General features: G+C 38.7%; 1 protein-coding gene and 1 non-coding gene across 5 annotated transcripts in view; both read left to right on the forward strand.

Annotated features, from left to right (window-relative positions):
- DCC (DCC netrin 1 receptor) overlaps positions 1-24,225 on the forward strand; it is a 1,150,608-nt gene that overhangs the window by 797,814 nt on the left and 328,569 nt on the right. For all 4 annotated transcript variants that reach the window (XM_045042312.1, XM_045042313.1, XM_019815281.3 and 1 more), the window contains exons 8-9: positions 4,769-4,925; positions 23,423-23,577. In XM_045042312.1, the coding sequence (XP_044898247.1) occupies positions 4,769-4,925; positions 23,423-23,577 (312 nt within the window). The remainder of the gene's footprint in view (positions 1-4,768; positions 4,926-23,422; positions 23,578-24,225) is intronic.
- On the forward strand, positions 2,341-2,444 carry LOC111557406. Its single transcript, XR_002737454.1, has one exon. It is a non-coding gene; the product is annotated as a small nucleolar RNA U13 (small nucleolar RNA).

Raw genomic sequence — 24,225 nt, forward strand, 5'->3', positions numbered from 1 at the left:
ATTCAATAAAGGTTGATTATTCAATTTTAGACACTAACCCAATAAATTATTTTATGTAAAGATTAAGATTTAATGAAATGTTATAGAGATCATTAACTTCTATCTCATATTAACTTAAAATAAAAAGTGGCTTCAAATCACTATTTTTTTAAATTCACATTTCTTAGTTTTACTAAAGTTCTGAATACACTAGCTCAAAAGCCATGATTCTTTGAATTTTGAAAATAACATGAAACTTTAGAAAAAAAATGTTAGTCTTTGTAATTTCACATATACAGCGGACCTTATTTTTGGTAGGTTTGTGAAATTACTTTGTGAACTACAAAAACTTTAAACCAAAACTTAAATTTTATCTACTTCTCTATTTGGACAATTAAAATCTAGAGTTTGGAGTCAAGGGAGCAATGATAAGAAAAGAATACAAAAGGAAAAGAGATAGAGTTTGCCCTGAGGACAATTAAATGTTCCTGTCATTTCATTAATGTTATCTATTTATATTTTACTTAAATCTTCAAGCTAATAAGGAGATGCAGTGGAAAAAAAATGTATTGATCTGGCAGCCACATTTATAGGATTTCAGTTAACAGTATGGGGAACGATAAGGAAATAAGCCTATCGGGGTTTGATGCTTAAGACAAATGAAATATTTTTGTGTTTTTGTGATACATCTTATCTTTCATGTGCCTCATAGCGAGTGGAGGTCAGACAGTTAATAAGCTCACAGGAAAACTAATGTCTGTAAATATATAGTAAAATCCTGAGAGAAAAAAAAAACTCTTTGATATCTAGGCGGAACATGGCTTTATAGAAAAATTAACCCAATGATATAATTGTTACCAAGGCTATGGCAATAACATCATAAAATAGTAGTAGTAGTCGTTAGTAGTAATACTAGTAGTAGAAATAGTAATTAGTAATTTAGAAACCAAAGTTTTAAAACTATTCTTTTGATTTATATTATTTTCAGAAATCACTTCCTTTTCCTGGATTGTACTATGATAATTTTTTAAAAAGAGATTCTTACAAAAACAAACAAAAAATAATAATAAGACTATGTTATAGGGTGGCAAATGCACCTCTTCTTCTCCGTGACAACAGATAAAGAAGCCGTAACCATGGCAACAGTAATGGGCCAGGGAGATTAGGTCCAGACTGGAGATTAGGCCTCCAAGAGCAAAGAAAAAAAGTCCTGATTGGTTCCTTATTGAGACCTTATGTGAAGATGAGTGACTGTTGAGAGAAAGCCTGGAGGATTAGTACGAACAAAATTAATTCCCTGTATAAAGAAAGAAGCCATCTCTTTGTTAAAAAATGTGTCCGTTCCTTTTCAGACGAGGACTGTTTAAACTGAGGTAAAAGAGTCCGCGATTCATTCTATTCTGAGCTTTATCTGTGTCATCTGCATCTAGACTAGCTCTGTGAGAAGGCACTCACAGGCCTGAGGAGAACAGCATCTGTGTGCAGGCCCTCATTGCTCTGCCTCTAGGCAGCCCCTGAATGGGTGGGGAAGTCAACTCATTTCGGATGTGATACCATCTCTACGTGAGGTGCCTTTGAGGAAAAAGGAACTGAACATTTGTCCCCTTTTCTCTTCCAAGTCATTTGTCTAACTTCTTGAGAGTTCTCAAAAGGTTTTTGCAAGTCACCTTTGCTTTTTAGAAAATCTTTTGTAAAAAAAAATCGTGCAAGGATCCCATTTACTTGAAACTGGTAAGATGTATAGGTATTACATTTGGAGAAAATGAGCTATGATTTCACAAGGATGCATGGGTTACTTAAGGTTTTTTAAAATGATAAATTTATAGACCTGAGAATGTTTGGTCAGATGGTATGAATATTTTTCACTTTAAAGGATTTTGCCAAGTGAACTGCTAAAAAGACTGTACTCTTACAAACTTCAACTGACAGTGTAAGGGAGTGTCACATCCTGGCCAACTGTAGATACTAACATTCTTTAAAGTCTTGCTACTGTGACAGATTTTTTTAAATGCACTTTATCCTGACAGACTTTTTTAGATTTTATTTTAATGCACATTTCTTTTACTGTCAGGTTGAACCCTACTTTAAAATAAGTTTCTGTATTATTTTATTGATCTTTGGACATTCCTGTTATATAATAGATATTAACTATCATCTGTTAGATATTTTGCAAATACTTTGGATCAGTCTTTCCAGAGGAAATGACACTAAACTAAGTGACAGGGGATAGCAGGAGTTAGGTGGACGAGATGGGTCTGGTAGAGTGGGAGCTACTGTGTGGAGGCTTTGGGGGAATCACCCGTGTATCCTCATGGAGAGAGCCTGCTTAGTGCAAGCAGCAAAAAGCCAGGGAGCCTTCAGATCCTCTTGTCGTTAATAGATGTGACGACTGGGTGTTCACGTTGTCATGTGACATGTGCTTCCCTCAAACTTTGTTATGACCTCGGCACATTACCCAAATGAGGTGTGGGGCCGGGGGGGGGGGGGCGGGGCGGAGCCAGGGAACCTCCATGTGAACTGCATGAGGAATGCCTTCATCTATTGTTCACTACTGTCCCCTCTGGGCCTAGAAGGGCTGGCATTGGATAAGCACTCTGGGAATACTTTTTGGATGAGTAGAGCTAACGGATGCTGCTTACTGTGGAAACCTTGCAAGCCTTTCCCCAAAATGGTATTTTTCTGGCAATAGGAATACACTAAGCTATTGTGCAGGAAAGCTAATGCCCTTGGAATCGCCCTCAATCAGTGGTGGGAGAGTGGTAGATAAATATCTCAGCTTGTTTGCCTCAGAACAGATAACTTTGAGGCCTATGCCACACTGGCCCCCAGAGTCCCTAGTGGAGTTGCCGTTCAGTTTCCTAGTATGCTGACTGCCAGATAATTCGCTTTTTCTAGCCTTCACTCCCTGCTGTCTCACTTCCCAACTTTCCGGTGGTTCCTTGGATCAGCTTCCAAATAAACGATTTGTTTTAAATCCTTTTCTTAGGTCCTCTTTGTGGAGGAAGCCAAACTAAGAAAAGTGATAAACAGGAGCCAGGCCAGTAGGCTGATTTTGAAGTTTGGAGATTCCCTGAGGTAAAGAGTAGACACGGAGGATAAATTAATAGTAGATGGATATGGCCAGATGTGTCTTTTTACAAGCTTATTCAGGAGGCTGTCCAGAGAATACATTTGAGAGAGATGAGAGCAAGGAGAGCAGAGATGCTTGAAGACAGCTGTGGCAGTTCTGACAAGACAAAATGACTCTAAGTGGGGCTCTAATTGTGTAAGTGGAGCTAACACAGAGTAGATTTACCTGATGTCCAACAGGGGGAATCCTAGAAGGAATGAGTGAGAGAGAGTCAAGGGTGGGGATACCTGTTAGGTTTCTGGGATGTACAGTTGAGAGAATGGTGTAGACACAACTGAGTTGAGTGGCCCAGTGGGGAGAAGCAGGCTGAGTGGGCAGTGAAGGTGGTGGGGAGGATAAATTCACTTCAGTGTGCTAGTTTGAGATGTCCGTGTTGTGGGGAAGTGTAGGTTTTTATCAGGAAGCTTCATATCACCCACATTTTTGAGACAGATGCTACATGTCCAGGCATCAATCTTCTCCCTCCCCTTACCACTCTGCCACAAAAGATTGACTAACTTGCTACCAGTCTACCATTTGTTTCAAATACTATGTTGACCAAAAAAGTAAGGGGGACTGTCACCTATAAAGAAGTGCTAAGTATCTACGGGGCCAGGAATAACTTTGAAAGCTTTCTGCAGCTCTTGAAAACTTCTTCTTCTATATAACTGGTATGCATTGTCAATTGATAATATTTCTGGGACCACTGGGAATGAAGATAGGCTCCCTCACCCCAGTAGATTTTCCAGCTAATAGGAGTGTAGTGCACAGCAGGAATAGTGATTCAGGAATAGTGATTCAGCCAGCCCTTGGAGAAAGTGAATGCAAGGATGGAGACCAGCTTTGAAAAGAACTGAAGAAAGCAGCCCACACAATCCAGTTTGAAGATTAAATGTAGGCAAATGTGTCATTGTGTTTTAGGGATAGACATCACCTGTCAGGGTGAAACACGTTTCCTCCCCTTGGAGACTTGAAAAAATAAGAGAATGAATTATGAATTCATACACATACAAACACACATCTGATAGAAAATTTCTTTACAGATTGTAAATGCCCCAAATATTTAAAAAATGAGTTCTCCAATTGTGGATGATTTATTCCTGTGAATAACAATTTGCCAAATTTTGCTATACATGCAGTGGTACCCTACAAGCATTAGACAATTGTATGTCTTTATGTCTGGTAGAATTTTTTTTTCCTGTAATTTCCTTTCTAGCAGGTAGTCTATAAGAACTCTTTCTACTTTTTGCTAGCTTCCATGACTTTGATTTGCTATTCCTTCAAACTGTATCTAAAACAGGGTGAACAGGCTCTGAGTGGAATGAGGTTTTTGTAATAACTGCTTGGTTACCTGAGGCATTTGTCTATGGCTATGTTCCTCTGCATCATGCCTGAACAGAACACTTGCTAATGGTCCTGGATCCCATGAGTAATGGAAACTGGACAAATATTCAGTAGAATCATATATGTTATTAATTACCCACCCTTTCATAAGCTCCAAGAAATTCTAATAGAGCTTTGATTCCATTTACTGTTTGTTTGCTTTCCTTGGTTTTCTTCCTTCCTTTATAATCTATGAATGGATCATTCTATGTTTGCTAATGGGTCTGCTCTGCCTTCCTGCATATCTCCCACCCATGGCACCAACATCTCTGACCACCTCCTCTCCTTCCTTCCTAGCCATCCCAAGCTCCAGTGTCCTCCCTTCTGCTCCCAGAGATGTGGTCCCCGTGTTGGTTTCCAGTCGGTTTGTCCGCCTCAGCTGGCGCCCACCTGCAGAAGCAAAAGGGAACATTCAAACCTTCACGGTCTTTTTCTCCAGAGAAGGTGACAACAGGTAGGTCATACCAGTATCAATCTGCCACCTCTTTAGATGCATACTGTGACATAAAGGCACCTGCAGGGGATCTTGAGAAGGGACTTTGGATACCATGTGGTATCTCAGCTCTGCCCATCACTCATTAGTAAGTGGAGATGATATATCTCCATTGCGTGTGTGTGTGTGTGTGTGTGTGTGTGTGTGTGTGTGTGTGTTCTAATGGGATTGTTTATAGAATCAAATGAAATCATTTATCAGAAACTTCCTTGAAAAAAGACAAGCAAATGAATTTGTGATAATTAGGTTTTTTTATGTCCTTGGTTTTCAAAGTAATAAACAGAGAACAGAATTTGGCTGTATATTGATAGAACAGGGTATGAGAGAACCACAGTGGCCAGGTTGTAATCCCAATTCTGTCATTGACATCACGTGATCTCAAGAAAACCACATAACTTCTTTGAGCCTGACTTTACTGTGTAATAAAGAGTAAATAATAATACTTTAGCTTACAAAGTTTTTGTTAGGATTATACATATGTAATGTCATACAAGATTGTCTAGTATTTGGTAGAAATGTTGTTCCTCTTTTCACTTGTCACTTGTAGGCAAATGTGATCTGTATATGTCTAGTTTTAAGATTACCATTCTCGATTTTTCTCAACATTTTCTCCTTGAAATATTTCATGATTTTAAGATTTTGAAGTTTTATTTGTAAGCCTAATGTAGATATTGGATAAATTCCAATCACTTCTATAGGAATAAGCTGTGTAATATCTCTTTATATTTCTTTAAATTATTAAACTTACTTAGTTTGTATTCCATGTTTGATTATTCTAATATCTGCAGTCCTTGTGAGTCTAATTCAGCTATTTGTTTCTGCTTACTCTTCCTCATAGTAGCTTGTTTCTTTTCATGTATAGCTGATTCTTGATTGTTAACTCTAATCCTTAGAAATTTTTCTGAGGGAATTTTTAATTTTTTTTTCAACGTTTATTTATTTTTGGGACAGAGAGAGACAGAGCATGAACGAGGGAGGGGCAGAGAGAGAGGGAGACACAGAATCAGAAACAGGCTCCAGGCTCCGAGCCATCAGCCCAGAGCCTGACGCGGGGCTCGAACTCACGGACCGCGAGATCGTGACCTGGCTGAAGTCGGACGCTTAACCGACTGCGCCACCCAGGCGCCCCCCTGAGGGAATTTTTGAGACCAAGTATTAAAGAACAATCTTATGGGAGGATGTGCTTTACCAAAATGAAAGCATGATAAACCAGAATTTTGTTAAAGTTTACTTGCTCCATATGGGTCTCATGCTGATATTTTATTGCTTATGAGAAAGTCCATTAAATAGGATAACATTTGTTTTTCCGCTATTTTTAACACATCAACTCACATGAGTAAATGCAGACTTGTGATAAGGAATTCTCAGATTTTTTTGTGGTTGTTCTGTTTCAACTAAGCTAAGGCTGAGATTGTACATTTGCCAGTTCTCTCAGGAGGCTAATTTCCTTTTCTACTTCACCCTCTGAGATTTGCTCTTTCAGGATCTTTACTGTATGTGAGGCTCTCTAATCAAACCATATACCCTACTTTATCTGCAAGCTTCATTTCCTATTCTCTTCTCCTATTGATTACTAAAACTCCTAGCTCTAGACTTCTATTGATAGGCACATACCATCAGGCAAATACCAGCTCCATAAGTCTGCTTACTCACTATGATAATTCTCTTATTTTGCTGCCTGTATATTACGGATAAAAAAAACCCACTTTTTTAAATAAAAAAAAGACTTTGAATAATTTACCCAACATTTTAAGTGTGCCATAACAGAAAGGTTTTTCACATAATACTTAGTTTGCCATACTGTTTTAAATGGCACTTTGTAATATTTACTTGAATGCCTATATAATTGGTATCATTATTATATATTATTAATTATTGACATTTGAGCAAGTGCATTTGAATATAAGCATGTTCGGTCTTTGGGGAATTTTATTTAAGATTAAAGCATAAAGCCACTCCATAAACATTTAACTTAGAAGGAATCAGACACCAGAAACTAATATTACATTGTATTTCTAACTGAGATTGAAATAAAACCTTTTTAAAAAAAGGTATCAGAAAAGCAAGGAAGCTTTTGGAATAGACCTGTCCATTCTATTCTTTGGGCATTTTTTACTTTCTCTCTACTTCATCAACTATTGGGTTTTCTGGATTGCCAATTAAAGGCAATTGAAGAGATCAGCATGTTAAAACTCAATTTGTTTCAGAGAAACATTGTGTTGCCAAATCCCAAGATTCTGTACATAAGAGCATCTATTGACAAATGCACTCTGCAGATCTGCTGTGCCTCTCACATAAGTGTGGAACATCATCATTATGTCCTTAAACAGATGAGGATTTGGGTAGGGCAACTAGGGTCTATATAAATGTCTATCTGTTGATTTAGCTAAGTCCTGAGTTCCAAGTCTTCCCTTCCACATTAAACTTCCTCTTATATATAACCAGTCTAAACTGGACACTAAACGGGAGACAGGGGTTTCTGGAATGTGGCAGCTTCTTTCATCCTTGAATGAGAACTACGTTCACTGTCTGTAAAGTTTACCAGCCAAGGGAATTGTAACCTGTATGATACTTCTACATAGATGGAATATTTTGGGGGTGATGGCAGCATGGGGGAACTAGAGAGGGAGAGTGAAAAAGAAAGGAACAGAGAGACATAGAATGAAAGACAGGCAGAAATGACAAGTGCCCTAGAGGGATCCTCTTGTTCGCAGGGCTGAGCTCACAGTAATCCTGGCTTTCGCCATATTCACTCATTCATTCATTCATTTAAAAAAATTTTTTTTTTAATTTATTTTTGAGAGAGAGAGAGAGTGCAAGCAGGTGAGGGACAGAGAGACGGAGACACAGAATCCAAAGCAGGCTCCAGGTTCTGAGCTAGCAGCACAGAGTCCAACGCAGGGCTCAAACCCACAAACTGAGATCATGACCTGAGCCGAAGTTGGACGTTCAACCGACTGACCCACCCAGGTGCCCCACCATTCATTCTTTTGTAGAGGAATAAACTAGAGGGGAGAAGCCAGGATTTAAGTGTGAGGCTTAGTCTAGTCTCTCAAATGTGTGAGTGCTTTAAACTCAAGATTCAAAAGGGACAATATAGCTTGGTTTAGCCAGAGTGGTATTTAGTATAGCATGGTAATCAGAAAGAACAGTACAACTTCTCTCATGCTGTGTCTCAAAATGCTCTCTTTTCTAGTCCACAGCAATAAAGTATATCATGTTAAAGTTTCTATTTTCTCTTATAATTTGACCTGACTTTAAAATGAAAGAAATATATGTACTACACATATAGCCTATGTTTCCTAAGATTACTTATTACCACAAAGAAGTAGGCATTTGTTTTAGACTTATCTCCAGCTCTTTAACTCTGTGGCTTTATGATGAGTCTTTGGATCTCAGTGTGCACAGCTGCCCAAAACCACAGGTAATAATTCTTGCCCAGTTGTCTATATGTTGCCACATGGATTTCCTGGAGTCACCTTAAATTTACCCTTCCCCAAACTATACTCATTGTCTCCCCCTTAAGTATATTTTCCTCTCTTTTATTCGTTTATGTTAGTACCTTCCATCCTGTTGGCTAAGCAAAAAACCCATGTCATATTTTACTCCTCCCGGCCTCTCAGCTCTGCCATTAGTCATCCTGTGTTGTCACGTCTACCTTGGCCACATCTCAGCCATGCCCCCTGTATTATCTCCATCACCACTGATCTGATCTCTGACAATAGCTTCTTGCCTTCTAATCCATCCACCTCATTGTCTCTAGTTATTTGTCTGAAATACAGTTTGGATCACTTCCTCTACTATGAAAAAAATGTGAATGTTCTTAAATTTAAATATTACAAAATTTCTAGATAAAGACATGCATATAGTAATTTACCAAGTCCTTTGAATGGAAGTCTATATCCAATCTATATATAGGTAGAGTGTAGTTCCTATAACCTATAATGATTATAAATATGTCGCTTAAATCTATGGATACCTGGGTGGCTCAGTCAGTTAAGTGTCCAATTTCAGCTCAGGTCATGATCTCGCAGCTCATGGGTTCGAGCCCCACATCAAGCTCTGTGCTGACAGCTTGGAGCCTGGAGCCTGCTTCAGGTTCTGTGTCTCCCTCTTTTTCTGTCCCTACCCTGCTCGTATGCTCTCTCTCTCTCTCTCAAAAATAAATAAACATTTATATATATCACTGAAGTCTAAATGGCTAGATTTAAAAATGGTACTATTGTTTACCAGATGTGTGACTTTTGAACATTTAATTATGTTAAAGACAGGAATAACATCTCTCTCCTATGCTGGCCAAAAGGAAGATGAATTATACCTCTCAGAATTTCTATGAAAATTAATTGAAGAAATTTAAGCAAAGCATCCAGGGAAGTCACTGTACCTAGGCAGAATAGGGGGACCCAGAATAGTGTGAGCTCAGAGAAAATACGGAAAAGAGGCCAAAAATGAAGCTCAAACGGTGGTAATAATAATAACGATAGCAACAACAGCAATAATAAATTGCTATTTTGTAAGAACCATTTCATAGCTGCTCACTGTTTCCTACTTATAGACCATTTAGTTATTTCCCTTTCTACTGAAATATTTCTTATCTTTCAAGCCCATGGATCAGTCCTCCATACCCCTTGGCTAGTCATGGCCCTTGTTAACACCAATCCCTGCAACCTCTTCATGATCTCAAGTTCACACATCTTTCTCTGATCTCACTCTCTAGACTCTTATTTTCCTGTCTTCCATTTAGGACTCTGGTTACAACAAACCTTTGATTACACAGGGAACTACAATTTGTTGATTCTGCAGTGTTTTCTTGGTCCCTCATCCTTTATGTTTCCCTTCACTTATTAACAGCTAAAATCCCTGCCTTATTATTATAAACACTGATACACCCCAAAGTTTTGCTTGCTGTTTTTTAATTTCATATTAATTTCTTGGCAAAAGCCAACTCAACTAAAAGTTATTTTCTACCTACTCTCTACTTGTCTCTTGTAGCTGAATGTAACTAGAAGAAAATGTATAATTATGCTGACTAGTTTTTAAATTCAAAACTACTCATATTAAGTTGCCCCTTAATGCTGCTAGAGATTATATTACATATATCAGGCAGTCTTTCTCCCAACATGCTCCTACTTATATTTCACACCTTTTCTTTTCTTCTCAAATCTCCAACATTTTTACTCTTTCCCTTACTCTTAGTTGACCTTGCTTCTAATTTCCTAGAAATAGTAGCAATCAGAAGGAGAGTTGTACAAGCTTCCATGTCTGAGTTACATACCCAAGCTTGTCTTTAAGCATATAATTTATCTCCTCAAATTTCTATTAAAAAAACTGGCCATGCTCTGGATTCCATCCTTTCTTAAAACAAAACCACAAAGCTTAAGCTATTCTTCCTCTCCCCCCATTATTAGTTTGTCCCTCTCTGGTGGATCATGTCCATCATCATACATGCATGCAGTTGTATTTTCCATCTCAACAAATTTTCCCTCAATTCTATTTTTACCTCCTCTACCACTCTGTTCTTTATTCCCTTTAATAGCAACATTCCTTGATTTGTCTAACATCATTCCACTACCTTCTTTCATATTCCAATCATGGTTCTGTCCTTAGCATTTCACTGCAACTGCTCTTTTCTAGATTCACCAATGACCTCCATGTTGCTAAACTCAATAGTTAATTCCCAGTTCTGACATTACTTGGTCAGTAAGCAAATTTTGTCATATTTGATCACTACCCCTTTAGTGACATTTATTTCCCCCTTGGGTTCTATTACACACACTTTCCTGGTTCTACTCTAATCTAAGTAATCTAAGATTTACCTCAAATCTCCCTGACCTGTGAATATTGGATTACTCCAGATCCTAGGCTTTGAAGATCTCTTTTTTCCCCATTTGTGACTTTATATTTTGTCAGTATGCCGATATCTTCCAAATTTGTATCTTTGGTGTTAAAATTTTATCTGTAGTCCTGAATCATACATCCAGATTCCTTCTTTTGATTTCTCTTGATTTCTTATGAGCATCTGCAACTTATCAACAAAACCAAATACCTGGTTTCCTTCAACCCTCCTCCAAAGACTTTATTATTTCAGAGATTTCTCCATCTCAATGAAGTCTACATATTTCTCATAACTCAAGCAAAAAAACCTTGGAGTAATTGTTAATTCTTTTCTTTTTCTTATATTCTATAACCAAAAACAACCTCAAGTCTTTGCAGCACTGTCAAAATACATCCTGAATCCATGAAACAATATAATACTTGGTATTTGCTACAAAATAATAATAAAGACTGGCTATGATTTTCAGTTTTGAGCTGAGTTATGGGAACAAAGTGGTTCATCATATTATTCTGTCTAGTTTTGTGTTACTTAAAATTTTTCATAGTAAAAAATTGAAGTCAAACAAATAAATAAAAATAAAATATATACTGAATCTTACCACTTCTTTGCCTCTTTTATTACCATCAAGCCTCATCTAAACTATTGCAATAACCTTTCAAAGCTGTTCTCACCACAACAGTTAGAGTAAATCTTTGAAAACATACCTTAGATCCTGTTATCTTAATGCTTCAAAACCCTCCAGTAACTCTCTATCTCATTCATAGAATAAGCAGAAATCCTTCCTGATCTGGGCCATTGTCACCTTCCTGGTCTCATCACTTATTCTTGCTATTTACCTTTTTGTTCACTTCTCTCCAGTCTCACTGACTTCCTTGCAGTTCCTAAATATACCACGAATCCTCCTCCCTCAAGATTTTGTTCAGCTTGCCTAGAATGCTCCTCCCTTTGACATCCATGTGGATCATCTGTAACTTCCACTTAGTCTTTGGTGAAGTGGCACCTTCTCCTGGATGCCTTACCTGACCCCTATCATTCCCTATGCCCTTTTTAATTCATATATATTTTCTTAATCCACAGCTTTATCACCTCCTACTTATTTTTTCATGTTTCCCCTTTCTTAACTCCAAAATATAAGCTTCCTGTGGGCAGGGATGTTCTTACCTCCTTTATTCACTGAGCTATTCTTAGTACCTAGGTCAATATGTAACCCATAATAAACACTCACAAAATATTTGTTGAATTGAAACCCTAACTGAAATGTCAGCTACTATGTGAAACTCTCCACAGTTCTCAGGCTCAGAAGTCATTAATTTCTCCTTTATCCTCCCCTCATACTTTGATTACTATTATATTATTCCTACCTTTTGTCCAGTTTTGTGTTTGAGTACCTGCCTGTTCCCCCTTTGATGACTAAAACTAGATCTTATTTATAATTCCATCCCCAGTGTCTAGTATCATGACTTCTGTAGACACTTACTGATTGGGACTAATACAATAAAGGTGGCAGAGAGACAGATGTGGTTCTTAACAGATAGTTTTTTAACAAGTAAAACAAATTATTATTTTTTTATTTATTTTTGATACGGAGACACAGTGTGAGCGGGGGAAGGGCAGAGAGAGAGGGACACACAGTATCTGAAGCAGGCTCCAGGCTCCGAGCTGTCAGCACAGAGCCCAACGTGGGACTCGGACTCACGAACCATAAGATCATAACCTGAGCCGAAGTCAGATGCTTAACCGACTGAGCCACCCAGGCGCCCCTAAAACAAGTTATTTTACTGAGGAAGTTGAATAAGCTGATGCAGTTCAATAAAAGCCTTTTTTTTTAATTGAGAGAAAATAAAAGTGGATTTTGAAATTTGATTCCAATATCACTGTTCATTTTCTCGCTCTCAACTAGAGTGAATATATGCCATATGTCTCTGAATGGTTAGCCGTGGTGCTTATCTGCTCATATAGGTTTATTTAGCTCCTTAACACAATAGCTTTTTAAAAGGTGGTGGATTTAACATTTGCCTCAGACTAGCAATGAGTTTGTCAGGCAAATTACTCTAGCTCAGATTATCATTAATCTGTCTGACTGGTTAATGGTGTCAATAATGCAAGTACCATAGTTAACATTTTTTTTTATTCAGCCCCTTGGGTGCTTTCATTTCATAAGTGAGAGAGCAGCATAAATTCCAGAACCTGAAAGCCAGGATTCACAGAGATTCAATTGCTTCACAGATATCCAGCTATCCCCTCCTTGTACATAAAAATTGTTAGAATTGAAAGTGATTGTTGAAATCATAGTACAACTTCTTGCTACTTAGACATTTAGAAACTGATAGAGGAGGGGTAAGTCACATGCCTAAGGCCACAAAGTAAGCATCCATGATGAGAGCGAGCATTATTGAGTATTCAATAATACTTACTGTGGCAGATGCCAGGCTAAGCATCTTACATAAATTAATTTATTTCATCCTCACAACAAAACATTATCCACATGAGTCTTAAAGAAGACCACTTACATTTCTGGTATACAGATAGTAAGTTGTAGAACCAGGATGTAATGCCGACCTGATTCCAAAACAGGTATTCTGTGAATCATTACACCAACTTGCTCCTAACATAGTTGCTGGATTAACCTGGAAGAGAATCTGGCTTTCTTGATATTTTCAGAATTATGACAAGAATTTACCCTATAGGCTTCTTCCCAATCGTTTTATGACTTAATGGCTAAGTTGATTTCCATCATTTATTTACCAGTTATAAATGCAGTAGCAAACTTTTTATGCATGTATAGAACATTATACTTCCCAGTCACTAATCTAAAATTACTTATGGAGTGTGACAACAGTGTAGCCAAAAGGTTAAAGTAATGTGGCTGTGGAATTCAACTGCATGGATTTTAGTCCTGGCTCAGTTTACTGGCATTATGGCCCTGGGATAATTACTGGTGCTTTAGATTGCTCACATGGGATAATAATAGTAACTGACATGTAAGGTTATGACGACTTTAAAAACTGCTAGTACCTAAAACATTTGCTTATTGCCTGGTGTCCAAAAGCACTCAATTCTTGTTAGCCAGTTCTCTGTGCAAATTACTGCGTGCGTTAGAAATAAAAATCAGTGTGGGGTGCCTGGGTGACTCCGTTGGTTAAGCCTCTGACTTTGGCTCAGGTCATGATCTCACTGTCCGTGGGTTAGAGCCCTGCATTGGGCTCTGTGCTGACAGCTCAGAGCCTGGAGCCTGCTTCAGATTCTATGTCTCTATCTATCTCTGTCCCTCCCCTGCTCGCTCTCTCTCTCTCTCTCTCTCTCTCCCTGAAAAATAAATAAACATTGAAAAAAAGAAATAAAATCAATGAAATATAAGTGTTCCCCAATTTATATTTAAAGGGGACCTTATCGCTTTACACACGTTTGCCCATTTGATCCTCAGATAAGGCAGGTATGATAGTTTCCATTTTATAGATCTCCATGCCTTGCTCTGTTCAGAAAATCTAAAAAACATTGCCTAAGAAGCCACACAACTAGTAAATATTAGAAGAAAGATTTAAGTGCAAGGTTTCTAGTCCAGCGATCTTGTTACTGTACCATACAAAAGAAAAGATATTTCCTAAAAGAGGCACATGGGAAGCACTGCGGGAGTTCAGATGAGAGAATTAAAACATTTTCATGAGCATCATTCAATTTAATCCTCACAATGACCCTGTGAGGTAGGCAGATAAGGGACCAGGGACCTGCATCTTCGTTTTGCAAATGAAGTAGGGAAGACTCCAAGATAGCCCCTGACTTGCTCAAGGTCACACACCCATTCTGTGGCAGAACAAAGGCTGGACTGGGTCTTCCAACTTGCAGACCTGTATGGTTTACATTGCTTTATGCTGCCTCAGAAAACCTCTGCTCACCGCTCAGGATTAGAAGCCACCTTTTCATGATTGACACAGAGGATTCATTTTAGAATTCATCGCGCATTACATTCTCACCGTGGCGTTTATGTATTCTTTCCCTGCTCCCGAGTGCTGACGACTGTGCAGCTGATGAAACTGCTTATGAAGGGAGGGTGCTGTGAAGGAAAGACAGCAAGACTCAGATTCCAAAGCTCCGTGTTCTGGTCCTGGCCTAAAGGCTGGCAAAGTTAGTCCCCCTTTCACTCTGCTTCTCTGTAAAATGTAAAGCCCTGCCCTTTCTACGTCAAAATGTTCTGAGATCATTGAATAAGAGAATGGTGATTTAATTCCTCCAATGGACTTAGGGTATACTGAAAAATAAAACATGCTCTGTATAAATTCCATATACAAATGAATGACCCTTTATTCACTTGTGAGTTGCCTGTGTGTCCAGCTCCGTGTTGGGAAGAATAGAGAAGCCAACAGTCTTTTTGGAGGCAGGTTAGCAACGTTGAGAGGATTGTTCCATTGAAGCATATATAACTGCACACTGAATTAAGAGCCTGAAGGAAAGTAATGTGCTTTATGAGAGATGGAAAGCACATGGTGTCTATGCCATGGTCAGATCTGTATTTTGAAAAGATGGCTATTGCTGCAGAGTGGAAGTTAGACCAATGTGGTCAGCCGAGTGGATGTCAGAAAGCCACTGAGGCTATAGCTGAAGTCCAGGCATAAATGATGGTGGATCAAACTGAGGCTGGATCACTAGAGATGGAGCAGTAGAAACATGTCATTCTAGAGATATTTAGGAAGTGAAATTGATAGGAGCAGGTGACAGATTGACATTCATGGTGAGACAACAGATGTGTTCAAGGACAGTTCCTAGTTTTCTGGCTTATTTAAATGGAAGGATGGGAGGGTAACTCGCTGGCATTAGGATGCCGGAAAAGACCCAGATTTGAAAACGCGGATGATAAATTCAGCTTCAGACGTGTTGGTTTTTACGTACATTCAAGTGGTTATGTCAAGTAGAGCCTTCAGAAGGAAACTGGCTGGAGCTCAGAGAAGAAGTTTGGGCCAGAAACATGTATCTGTGTCAGGAATTTGTCAGCATATGGATGAAGACTGAAGCTAGAAAAGGAGAAATGGGTCATCCCTCCACCCCAAAGAGAAATAAAACCAAGAAGAGGTCTCAGAACTGAGTCATATTTATTAAGGGGCAGAGGCTGAAACTAAACAAAATAAACAACTTGAAACAAAAAGCTTTTTTTTCCCATGAAAAGATAGTTGTTTTTTTTTTAATGTTTTGTTGCAGCAGCTATTTGTTATGTAACTAGTGTCTTGGGCACGTAGTAGACACTGAAACAGAGATATATTAAAGTAAACTTTTCACAAGTCTGTTCCTTGCACTATGATGTTTAAAAATTCAACCAGAAACAGAATTTTTAGCCAAAGTTTAGTCAAAACTCCCTCTGACCCAATAGATGATCTCCATTTTCCATTATGCTTTATCTGGTGGTAAGTCATCTCTGAAACTGCTTTTCCTTCAAGATAGCGCTTGATTCCAAACTCTCTGGTTCTGGAATCATAAGGAGTATAGCATTGGGTAACTGCTGCTGCTATTGCTCTGAGCCCTATTCTAGTAAACACCATATTTCAGTTTTGAAATCTTCTCATCATTGTACCATTCTTGTCCTCACTAAAGAAATGAACGTGAAAATGGAATGGATAAAAAGGGGTTGCTAAAAATCTTTCCATTAGAAATAGCATAGCTCCTTCCCTATAAATCACCATTAGTGTAACTCATCCCCTTGAAGCAACTAATTAGGTGTCTGATACCTCAAGGCAGCATTGTTTGCTCACCTCACACCTGTAACTAAATGTTAACACCCTGGTGCACTTGGGCGAGACAATATATGTTTACTTAATATGTACACTAAGGACATGTTATAAATGATCCAGTAAGAAACAGTGTTATGCTTAAATTGCACTTACTTCTGAAATGTAAATGCGGAAGTGCTGAATGCAATGAAAACACACACACACACACACACACACACACACACACACACACACACAATTTTCTATTCCCGTCAAAGAATATTAGATTAGAAAGTCCCCTTTGAGTAGATCCCACCCTGTTTTCAAATAATGAAAACAAGAACTAGGAAGGTGAGGTGGCATGCCAAAGGCCACACAACTAAGTTGAGGTGGAAAAATGGAATTGAATCCAGCTCTCTAAACATTCTGGAGATCACACTGTGTGGGAATGTTATGCAGTTATTCTATTAATTTTTACATTTATTTATGCATTCATTTAAAACTTTATGAGCCCCAACAACATAGCCAGTTTTTAGTGGGTATATATGCTGAGTGCCAACAAAATGTGAATAGAATGTGGCTTCTCCTCTAAAGTAATTCACAATTGAGTTAAAGACAGGCATGTCTATTAATACCATGTGATATGTGCTACAATAGATCTATAAACCAACAGCAGCAAAAGCATGAAAGGGAGAGATTTAATGCTTCTGGAATCAGAGAACATGATGGTAGGAAATGTCCAGCAAGTGATTTCCTTTGAATTGGATTTGAAGAATGAACAAGCTTTTACCAAAGTGAGAAGGAACTATGAGTCAGGAGAATATAACTCCAGAATAAACGAAACGAAACGAAACGAAACGAAACGAAACGAAACGAAACTAATGAAAGGCAGAATGGCAATAGCCGGGGAAGCAGAGATGGCTATGGTGTTGTAGAGTCTGGTCACTCATTGTAGGTAAGTGTGAAAAGGTTTGGGCCACATCTTGAAGGTCTTTGGATCTTGCCACAAGGAGTTGAGATGTATTAGCCATAAAATGGCAGCCAGCACAATGTTTGGGGCATGGAGTTGAGAGATTACATTTGTTAGAAGAGTATCTCTTATCATTGGAAAGAAGGAATGGGGAAAACTAATGACAAAAAAAAAAAAAAAAAAAAAGGAAAAGCTATTACACTGTAATACATTGTAAGTACAAACCAGAGAAGGAATTGGTTTCAGGCTCAGGAGAATACAGCCTAACCAGAGTTATGTCTTTAAAAATTTTTTTTTAATGTTTATTATTTATTTTTGAGAGAGACAGAGACAGAGCACAAGCGGGAGAGGCACGGAAAGAGAGGGAGACAGAGAATCCGAAGCAGGGTCTGGGCTCTGAGCTGTCAGTACAGAGCTCAACGTGGGGCTCAATCTTATGAACTGTGACATCATGACCTGAGGCAAAGTCAGATGCTTAGCTGTCTGAGCCACTCAGGTGCCCCCAGAGTTAGGTCTTAATGCAATTTGTGCAACTACCATCTTGGACTTCATGGCTCACAATGTGTCAGCACCCAAGACTTAGCCATCTGATTTCTGAAAAGCAGCAGCATTGTCGTTATTAGGTCAAAGTGTGTGCTTTTAGAACATCGCAGTTATTTCCTAAGAAACCTCCACCAGGGAACCCAAAGCACCTAAAAGTAGAATTTACAGGAAAGAAATGTCTCCTATTTGTGAACTCTTCTTGGCCTCCATATAAAAGAGGAGGGCAAGTTGCCTATAGTTGTTTCAGCCAGCATGAGGAGACAGACTTTTTATATTTATATTTGGTGTGATTTTTCACTGAATGAATTTATAGTGAATGAATTCTAGAAGGCACAAGTGACTTGTTCCCTTTACTTCAGCCAACTGATCTTGAACCTGCCTGAGCTCCACACTGCCAACTCAGAGTCAGGTGGAACGGAAGTGAAGGAATGAAACTTTGTCAATAATACAGCTGATGCCACAGCCATGAATCTGAGCTCTGTGGATTTGAAGGGCAGTTACGTCTTTAGAGTCATAGGAGAGAACTTCACCAAGAGACAGCTGGTCTGAGCCCCTGCTACTTTCCCGAAGATAGTTGGTACAGTGCACCCCAAACACAATAGTTGGGTAAACTCCTAACATCTATTATTCTTTGTTCTTCAATACCTAGTTGGTTTATTTCCCATTCACAGAGGAATGTGGACCAGAGTGTTCAGAGAGAAAATTGTAATTGCCAACTGGTCCAACGTGGAGACTCTGAAGAGTATAACTACTTCAGGTGGCTCGCATCGGCTTATTGTGAGACCAGAGACCAGTAATAAATGGCCCTTCCAAACTCAAGAGTTTTACTTACTTGTTGGGAATGATTTGTGGTATTTTATTTTTCAACTATTAAAGCATGAAAGGAATGATCAAAAGTGCCTGAAAGTCTTTGGGGCTTACAACTGAACCAATCTGTGAGGGACAACAGGCAGGAAATACCAGGTTCCCAGAATACATTTGTCTGCCTTCAGCAGTTTGAAGTCCCTCCACTAGGGCCCAAGGAACCACCAGAGCAGCCTGGCAACACAGGCCAGACACCAGCAGTGTGGACGTCACATTTCACAGGGCTCTGTTGTGAATTCAGGGAACACCAATTCCTTCTCAGTGTGCTGTCCGTGAAGCCTACACCTTTTAAAGATAATACTATTTTTTTTAATGTTTGCTTCTTTTTGAGAGAGAGAGAGAGACAGACAGAGTGTGAGTGGGGGAGGGGCAGAGAGAGAGGGAGACACCGAATCTGAAGCAGGCTCCTGGCTCTGAGCTGTCAACACAGAGCTCAATGCCAGGCTCAAACTCATGAACCGTGAGATCGTGACCTGAGCCACAGTCGGACACTTAACCAACTAGGCCACCCAGGCGCCCCCATAATACTATTTTCATTATCAGAATTTGTTGACCACCTTTAAAATTTATCTCAGAAAACAAAATTAACTTTACAGTAAATATTTTAAAAGTGGTGTTTTTTTTTGTTTTTTGTTTTTTTTTTTGTTTTTTTTTTTTGAGGGAGGTGGTGGGGTGGGGCGGGGGGAGCAAGCCCATACAGTTCAGTGAAACCCATTTATGTATTTTTTTTTCTTCTGGATTGTACCTCTTATTAATTTCTCTCCTCAGATTCTAGTTCTGAATACTTTGTGGAAAAGTCCTCTTCTTGGACTCAAGAATCCTTATTTCCTATGAGATTATGGTGGCGTTTTGTTATAATAGTAAAAATAACAGCAGTTACTATCATGGATGTGAGACTTCATGTTGACGACCAGGCACATGCCTACTGCTTTATGTGGTTCCAGCATTTCATTCAATTCTCTAGAAACCCTATGAGGTAAACATTTTTACGGCACCAATTAGCACTTGAGGACTCAGGCTCAGCTAAACTGAGAGAGCCGAAAGAACAACCCCAGACTTAAGAATGATGAAGCCACTCCAGTCTAAAAAATATTTTCATTGTGACCTCACTTTGATTACATGAGCAGATTTCTGAAAAGTGGCACATAAATTGAAGTGTTTCGATTAAATCATTATTAAACCATTAAGCATGTACATTGAATGGGTGCCTGGGTGGCTCAATCGGTTAAGCATCTGACTTCAATTCAGCTCAGGTCACGATTTCACACTTTGTGGGTTCGAGCCCCACGTCAAGCTCTGTGCTGACAGCTCAGAGCTTGCAGCCTGCTTCGGATTCTGTGTCTCCCTCTCTCTCTAGCCCTCCTGCTCATGCTCTGTCTCTCTCTCAAAAATGAATAAACATTTAAAAAGTTTGAAAAAGAGTGTACATTGAAGAAACTGGTGGTCAACCCAGGGCAGTGCTAGCATGTGGTTAGAGTAGGGGGGTAGAGTTGTGTTGAAGTTATTTGTGGAGAAAGCACCCTTTATTTGCTTAAATTGTATTTTTCTCCAAATTGCTACCATAGAAATATTTTCTAAAGATGCTTTATTCACACTTTGTATAATATTGAGTATACTTAATGAGTATACTTTTCTTCATGACTGTTATTAATTTGGGATACTTTTTCAAGGCTGATACAGATTATGGGAGCCTAAAACTCTTCTCTTCTTAATAAAAACCAGCATCCACTTTTATATGTGAGTGATGATCTTTGACATTCTTACGTGCCCAGATTTTCTTGCCTCTTTTTCCTTTGAAGAATGTCTGTTCAAGAGATTATTCCAGCATGTCCCGGAACACAGATCTTTCCACTGAATTCTTTAGTAGTATCAGAATAAAGTTGATTATGAAAGCCATTTTTCCTTATAGATACCCAAGAAGTTTGGTATGCAAATCTGACATTCATGACAACTATGTTACTTGGATTCTAGGAAACATATCACAGCAGTTGACAGATTCATCTCACAGTGGTTTCTGAATGCCTAGCATCCCTTCTCCTTTATAGCCTTATATCTTCTACGCAAAGGGCCCATGATCCAAATAAGCCCCTCATTTCCCCACAGTTGTTAAATGATATCAATACTGGTTTAAAGGATGAATCCCCAGCTTTCATTTTTAACTCTGCTATCTACTAACTGTAAGCCCTTTGGAAATAAAAAAAAAACAAAACACTATTTTTCCAAATTACACTTTTGCATCTGTATAATGATAAAATCATACTATCTATATAAAAGAGCTGCATGAGGCAATGTATCTAAAAGTTCTGCTAAAGAAAACTAAATAAGATGCAAAAATCCATATATCCACAAGGCATATGTTCTGATTGTAAGGGTTTTCTTTTATAAAGCAACTTGTTGGCCTACATAATCTTAGGTGGGTAGAAGAGAGTAGTGTGATACATGGTATGTAGGAGCATTATCTGATGTCTTAGCCTTACCTACTTTCCATTACTATTGAAATCCACCCAGCTCCCTCCCCTCCTATAAATCACACTTCAGCCTTGCAGCAACTTAACACAGCACTCCTAAAGGAATACCTAAACCTTAGGCTATATGTAGATTCATACAGGGTGTTTGTTTTTTATTGTGGTAAATATACATAATATAATATTTATAGGTTTAACCATTTTTAAGTATGGAGTTCTGTGGCATTAAGTACATTCATAATGTATTAGCATTATCACCACCCTCTATCTCCAGAGCTTTTTCATCTTCCTCAACTGAAACTCTCTACCCATTAAATAACTGCCTCTTCCTCTCTCCCCCTACACCCTGGTAACCACTCTGGGTACATATTTTAATTATTAGCAGTAATGGATAAAATAACACTACCTGCTATAATGAACAAGCCCTAATATTTATAATGGTTCAAAACTGTTTGACTCTATAAAGTAGAAAAAGGATGTTCCTGATTGACAAGCAGTTCTCCCAGCTCTTCTCCAGAATTCTTGCAAATCTGGACTGCTCCATCATCCATATATGGCTCCCAAGGTTCCCATGCTTGACTACCCCAGGCCCACAGGTGAAGGAAGAGAACACAGGTGACCACGTGTGCAGTTTTTCTAGGCCAGACCTAGAATCAGCACATGTTGTGTAACCTCAAACTCACTGGGTATGCTCGGTCACATGACCTTGTCTCGCTCCCACAGGGGCTGGGAAATACAGGCAAGCACATGAAGAAGAAATGAGTTTGAGGATGAACCAGCCAGTCTCTGCTATATCAGTCAAATTAAGATTGTATACATGCTCAAGAATCACCATTAATTCCCTTAGAACTTTGTGGGTTTTTTTTTCTCTTTGGAGACCTAATTTGCCCTGACAGACATTTTAAATATTTCCCCAAACATAATAAAAACCCATGGCAAAATTAAAATCCACATATAATTCCATTGAAATGCAAGAGACAGTATCTAGAAATAGAAACCTTATGTATCAGTTGAGTAGGGACACCTGGGTGGGATGCTCAGTAGGCTGAGCATCAGACTCTTGGTTTTGGCTCAGGTCATGATCCCAGAGCTGTGGAATCGAGCCCTGCATTGGGCTCTGCACTGAGCATGGAGCCTGCTTAGGATTCTCTCCCTCTGCCCTTCTCCCCTACTTATGCACGTTCTCTCTCTCACTCTGTCTTAAAAAAAAAAAAAAAAAAAAAAGGAGGAGGAGGAAACTGTTGTCTAGTTTAGGAGTTTCTTCTTCACCTGTCAGTAAATTATAAGAGACCAACGAGGATACAAATGTCTACAATAATGTGTGTTCTTAAAGAATACTTTAGTAGTTATTGTTTCTTATATGTTAGCATCTATATTCATAGGGCTTGTCCTCTCTTAATATGTACTACACCTTGCACCATGATCAGATTAATTCGTCTGGAATCACTGAGGCAGTTTTTGATTTGGAAATGAATTGGACACACATAGATGTGGCTTGATGAACAAGGCAAGTAGACACGTTGCAATTTCTCCTCACGTAGAAAGGAATCTACCCTCCTTCACTAATTGCACTTAACGTAACCACAGGAACTCAAGCTCCATGCACATCAACACTTAGCATCTGCCTTTTCCTTTCATACAATGAGAGAAAATGCATAAATGCATTTGTTGGCAATACTGACAAAGACCGATTTGTGGAATAATTGAAACCTTGATTTCTGTCATTAGCCGGATGTTTACAAAATGCATCTTCCTGTCTACATTCCAGATGTTTCTTCTTATTTTAATAGCTCTTTGTCATGAGTTGTGAATTCTAAATTGTAAAGTGTCAAGGGAAAAGACTTTAGTTTGCAAGTTTCATGGGAATGGCATAAACTTGAACTCCCCCAGAACCCTGTAATATTTATTTGTAGGCCCTTCCAATCTATTTCCCATAGTAAGCCAGAGGCCTTGATTTACAGCAGAGTCAACACTAAATGAGAAAGCAGACTTCGGTCCACCTCACTGCTTTGGCACATTAAGTAAATGTTTGGCTAAAAGTACTCATGTTAAAATAATCTTTCCCTGAAACTTTTATTTCCCAGGGAACGAGCATTGAATACATCCCAGCCTGGGTCCCTTCAGCTTACTGTGGGAAACCTGAAGCCAGAAGCCATGTATACCTTCCGAGTTGTGGCCTACAATGAGTGGGGACCAGGAGAGAGTTCTCAACCCATCAAAGTGGCCACTCAGCCAGAGTGTGAGTATGAAAATAGAAGGGCACATTTAGAAACTATTTCTTCTTGCTGGCAATATCCTTGAATCCTGTCATAGAAATTTCTTAAGGTAACAAGATGGAAGGAATGTTTCTGAAGCAACGCATTAAACTCAAGGATTTTTAAAGGTAAGATAACTTTTTAACAAAATGGCCTCCCCGTTTAGGCCATAACAGCAAATTGACAACTGTAAAGGCCTAATCCATCCACGCAATCTACATGGTCACTTCCTAAGTAAGTAACTGACTAACTGCCAGCCAGGCCTTTATCATCCACATTGGGTATCGGTCTCCTCCACTGATTTTTTATGGGGTTTTCCAAGTTTGTCTATCAAGAATGTAACATCAAAGGTGAAAGAACAACCATATAGGACTTCCAAATACAGGGACTTATCAAATAACTTAAATATGCACTGAATGCCCTTAAGGAGATTCCAAAAGCAAGCCACAGCTCAAGAAATAAAAAGAGATAATCACTATTGGGCAATCTCGTGATCCTCTAACTAAAATCACTATATTAAACCATATCTTCACAAAGTAAAACAGTTGAATGTTCTTTGACCATGTTATAATTCACGGATTTCTACTTTTAAAATGGAATAGCTCCAAAGCTATACAGTTGAAAGATGTCAA

The sequence above is a fragment of the Felis catus genome, chromosome D3 (genome assembly GCF_018350175.1).
Source record: "Felis catus isolate Fca126 chromosome D3, F.catus_Fca126_mat1.0, whole genome shotgun sequence".
Taxonomy (NCBI): Eukaryota; Metazoa; Chordata; class Mammalia; order Carnivora; family Felidae; genus Felis; species Felis catus.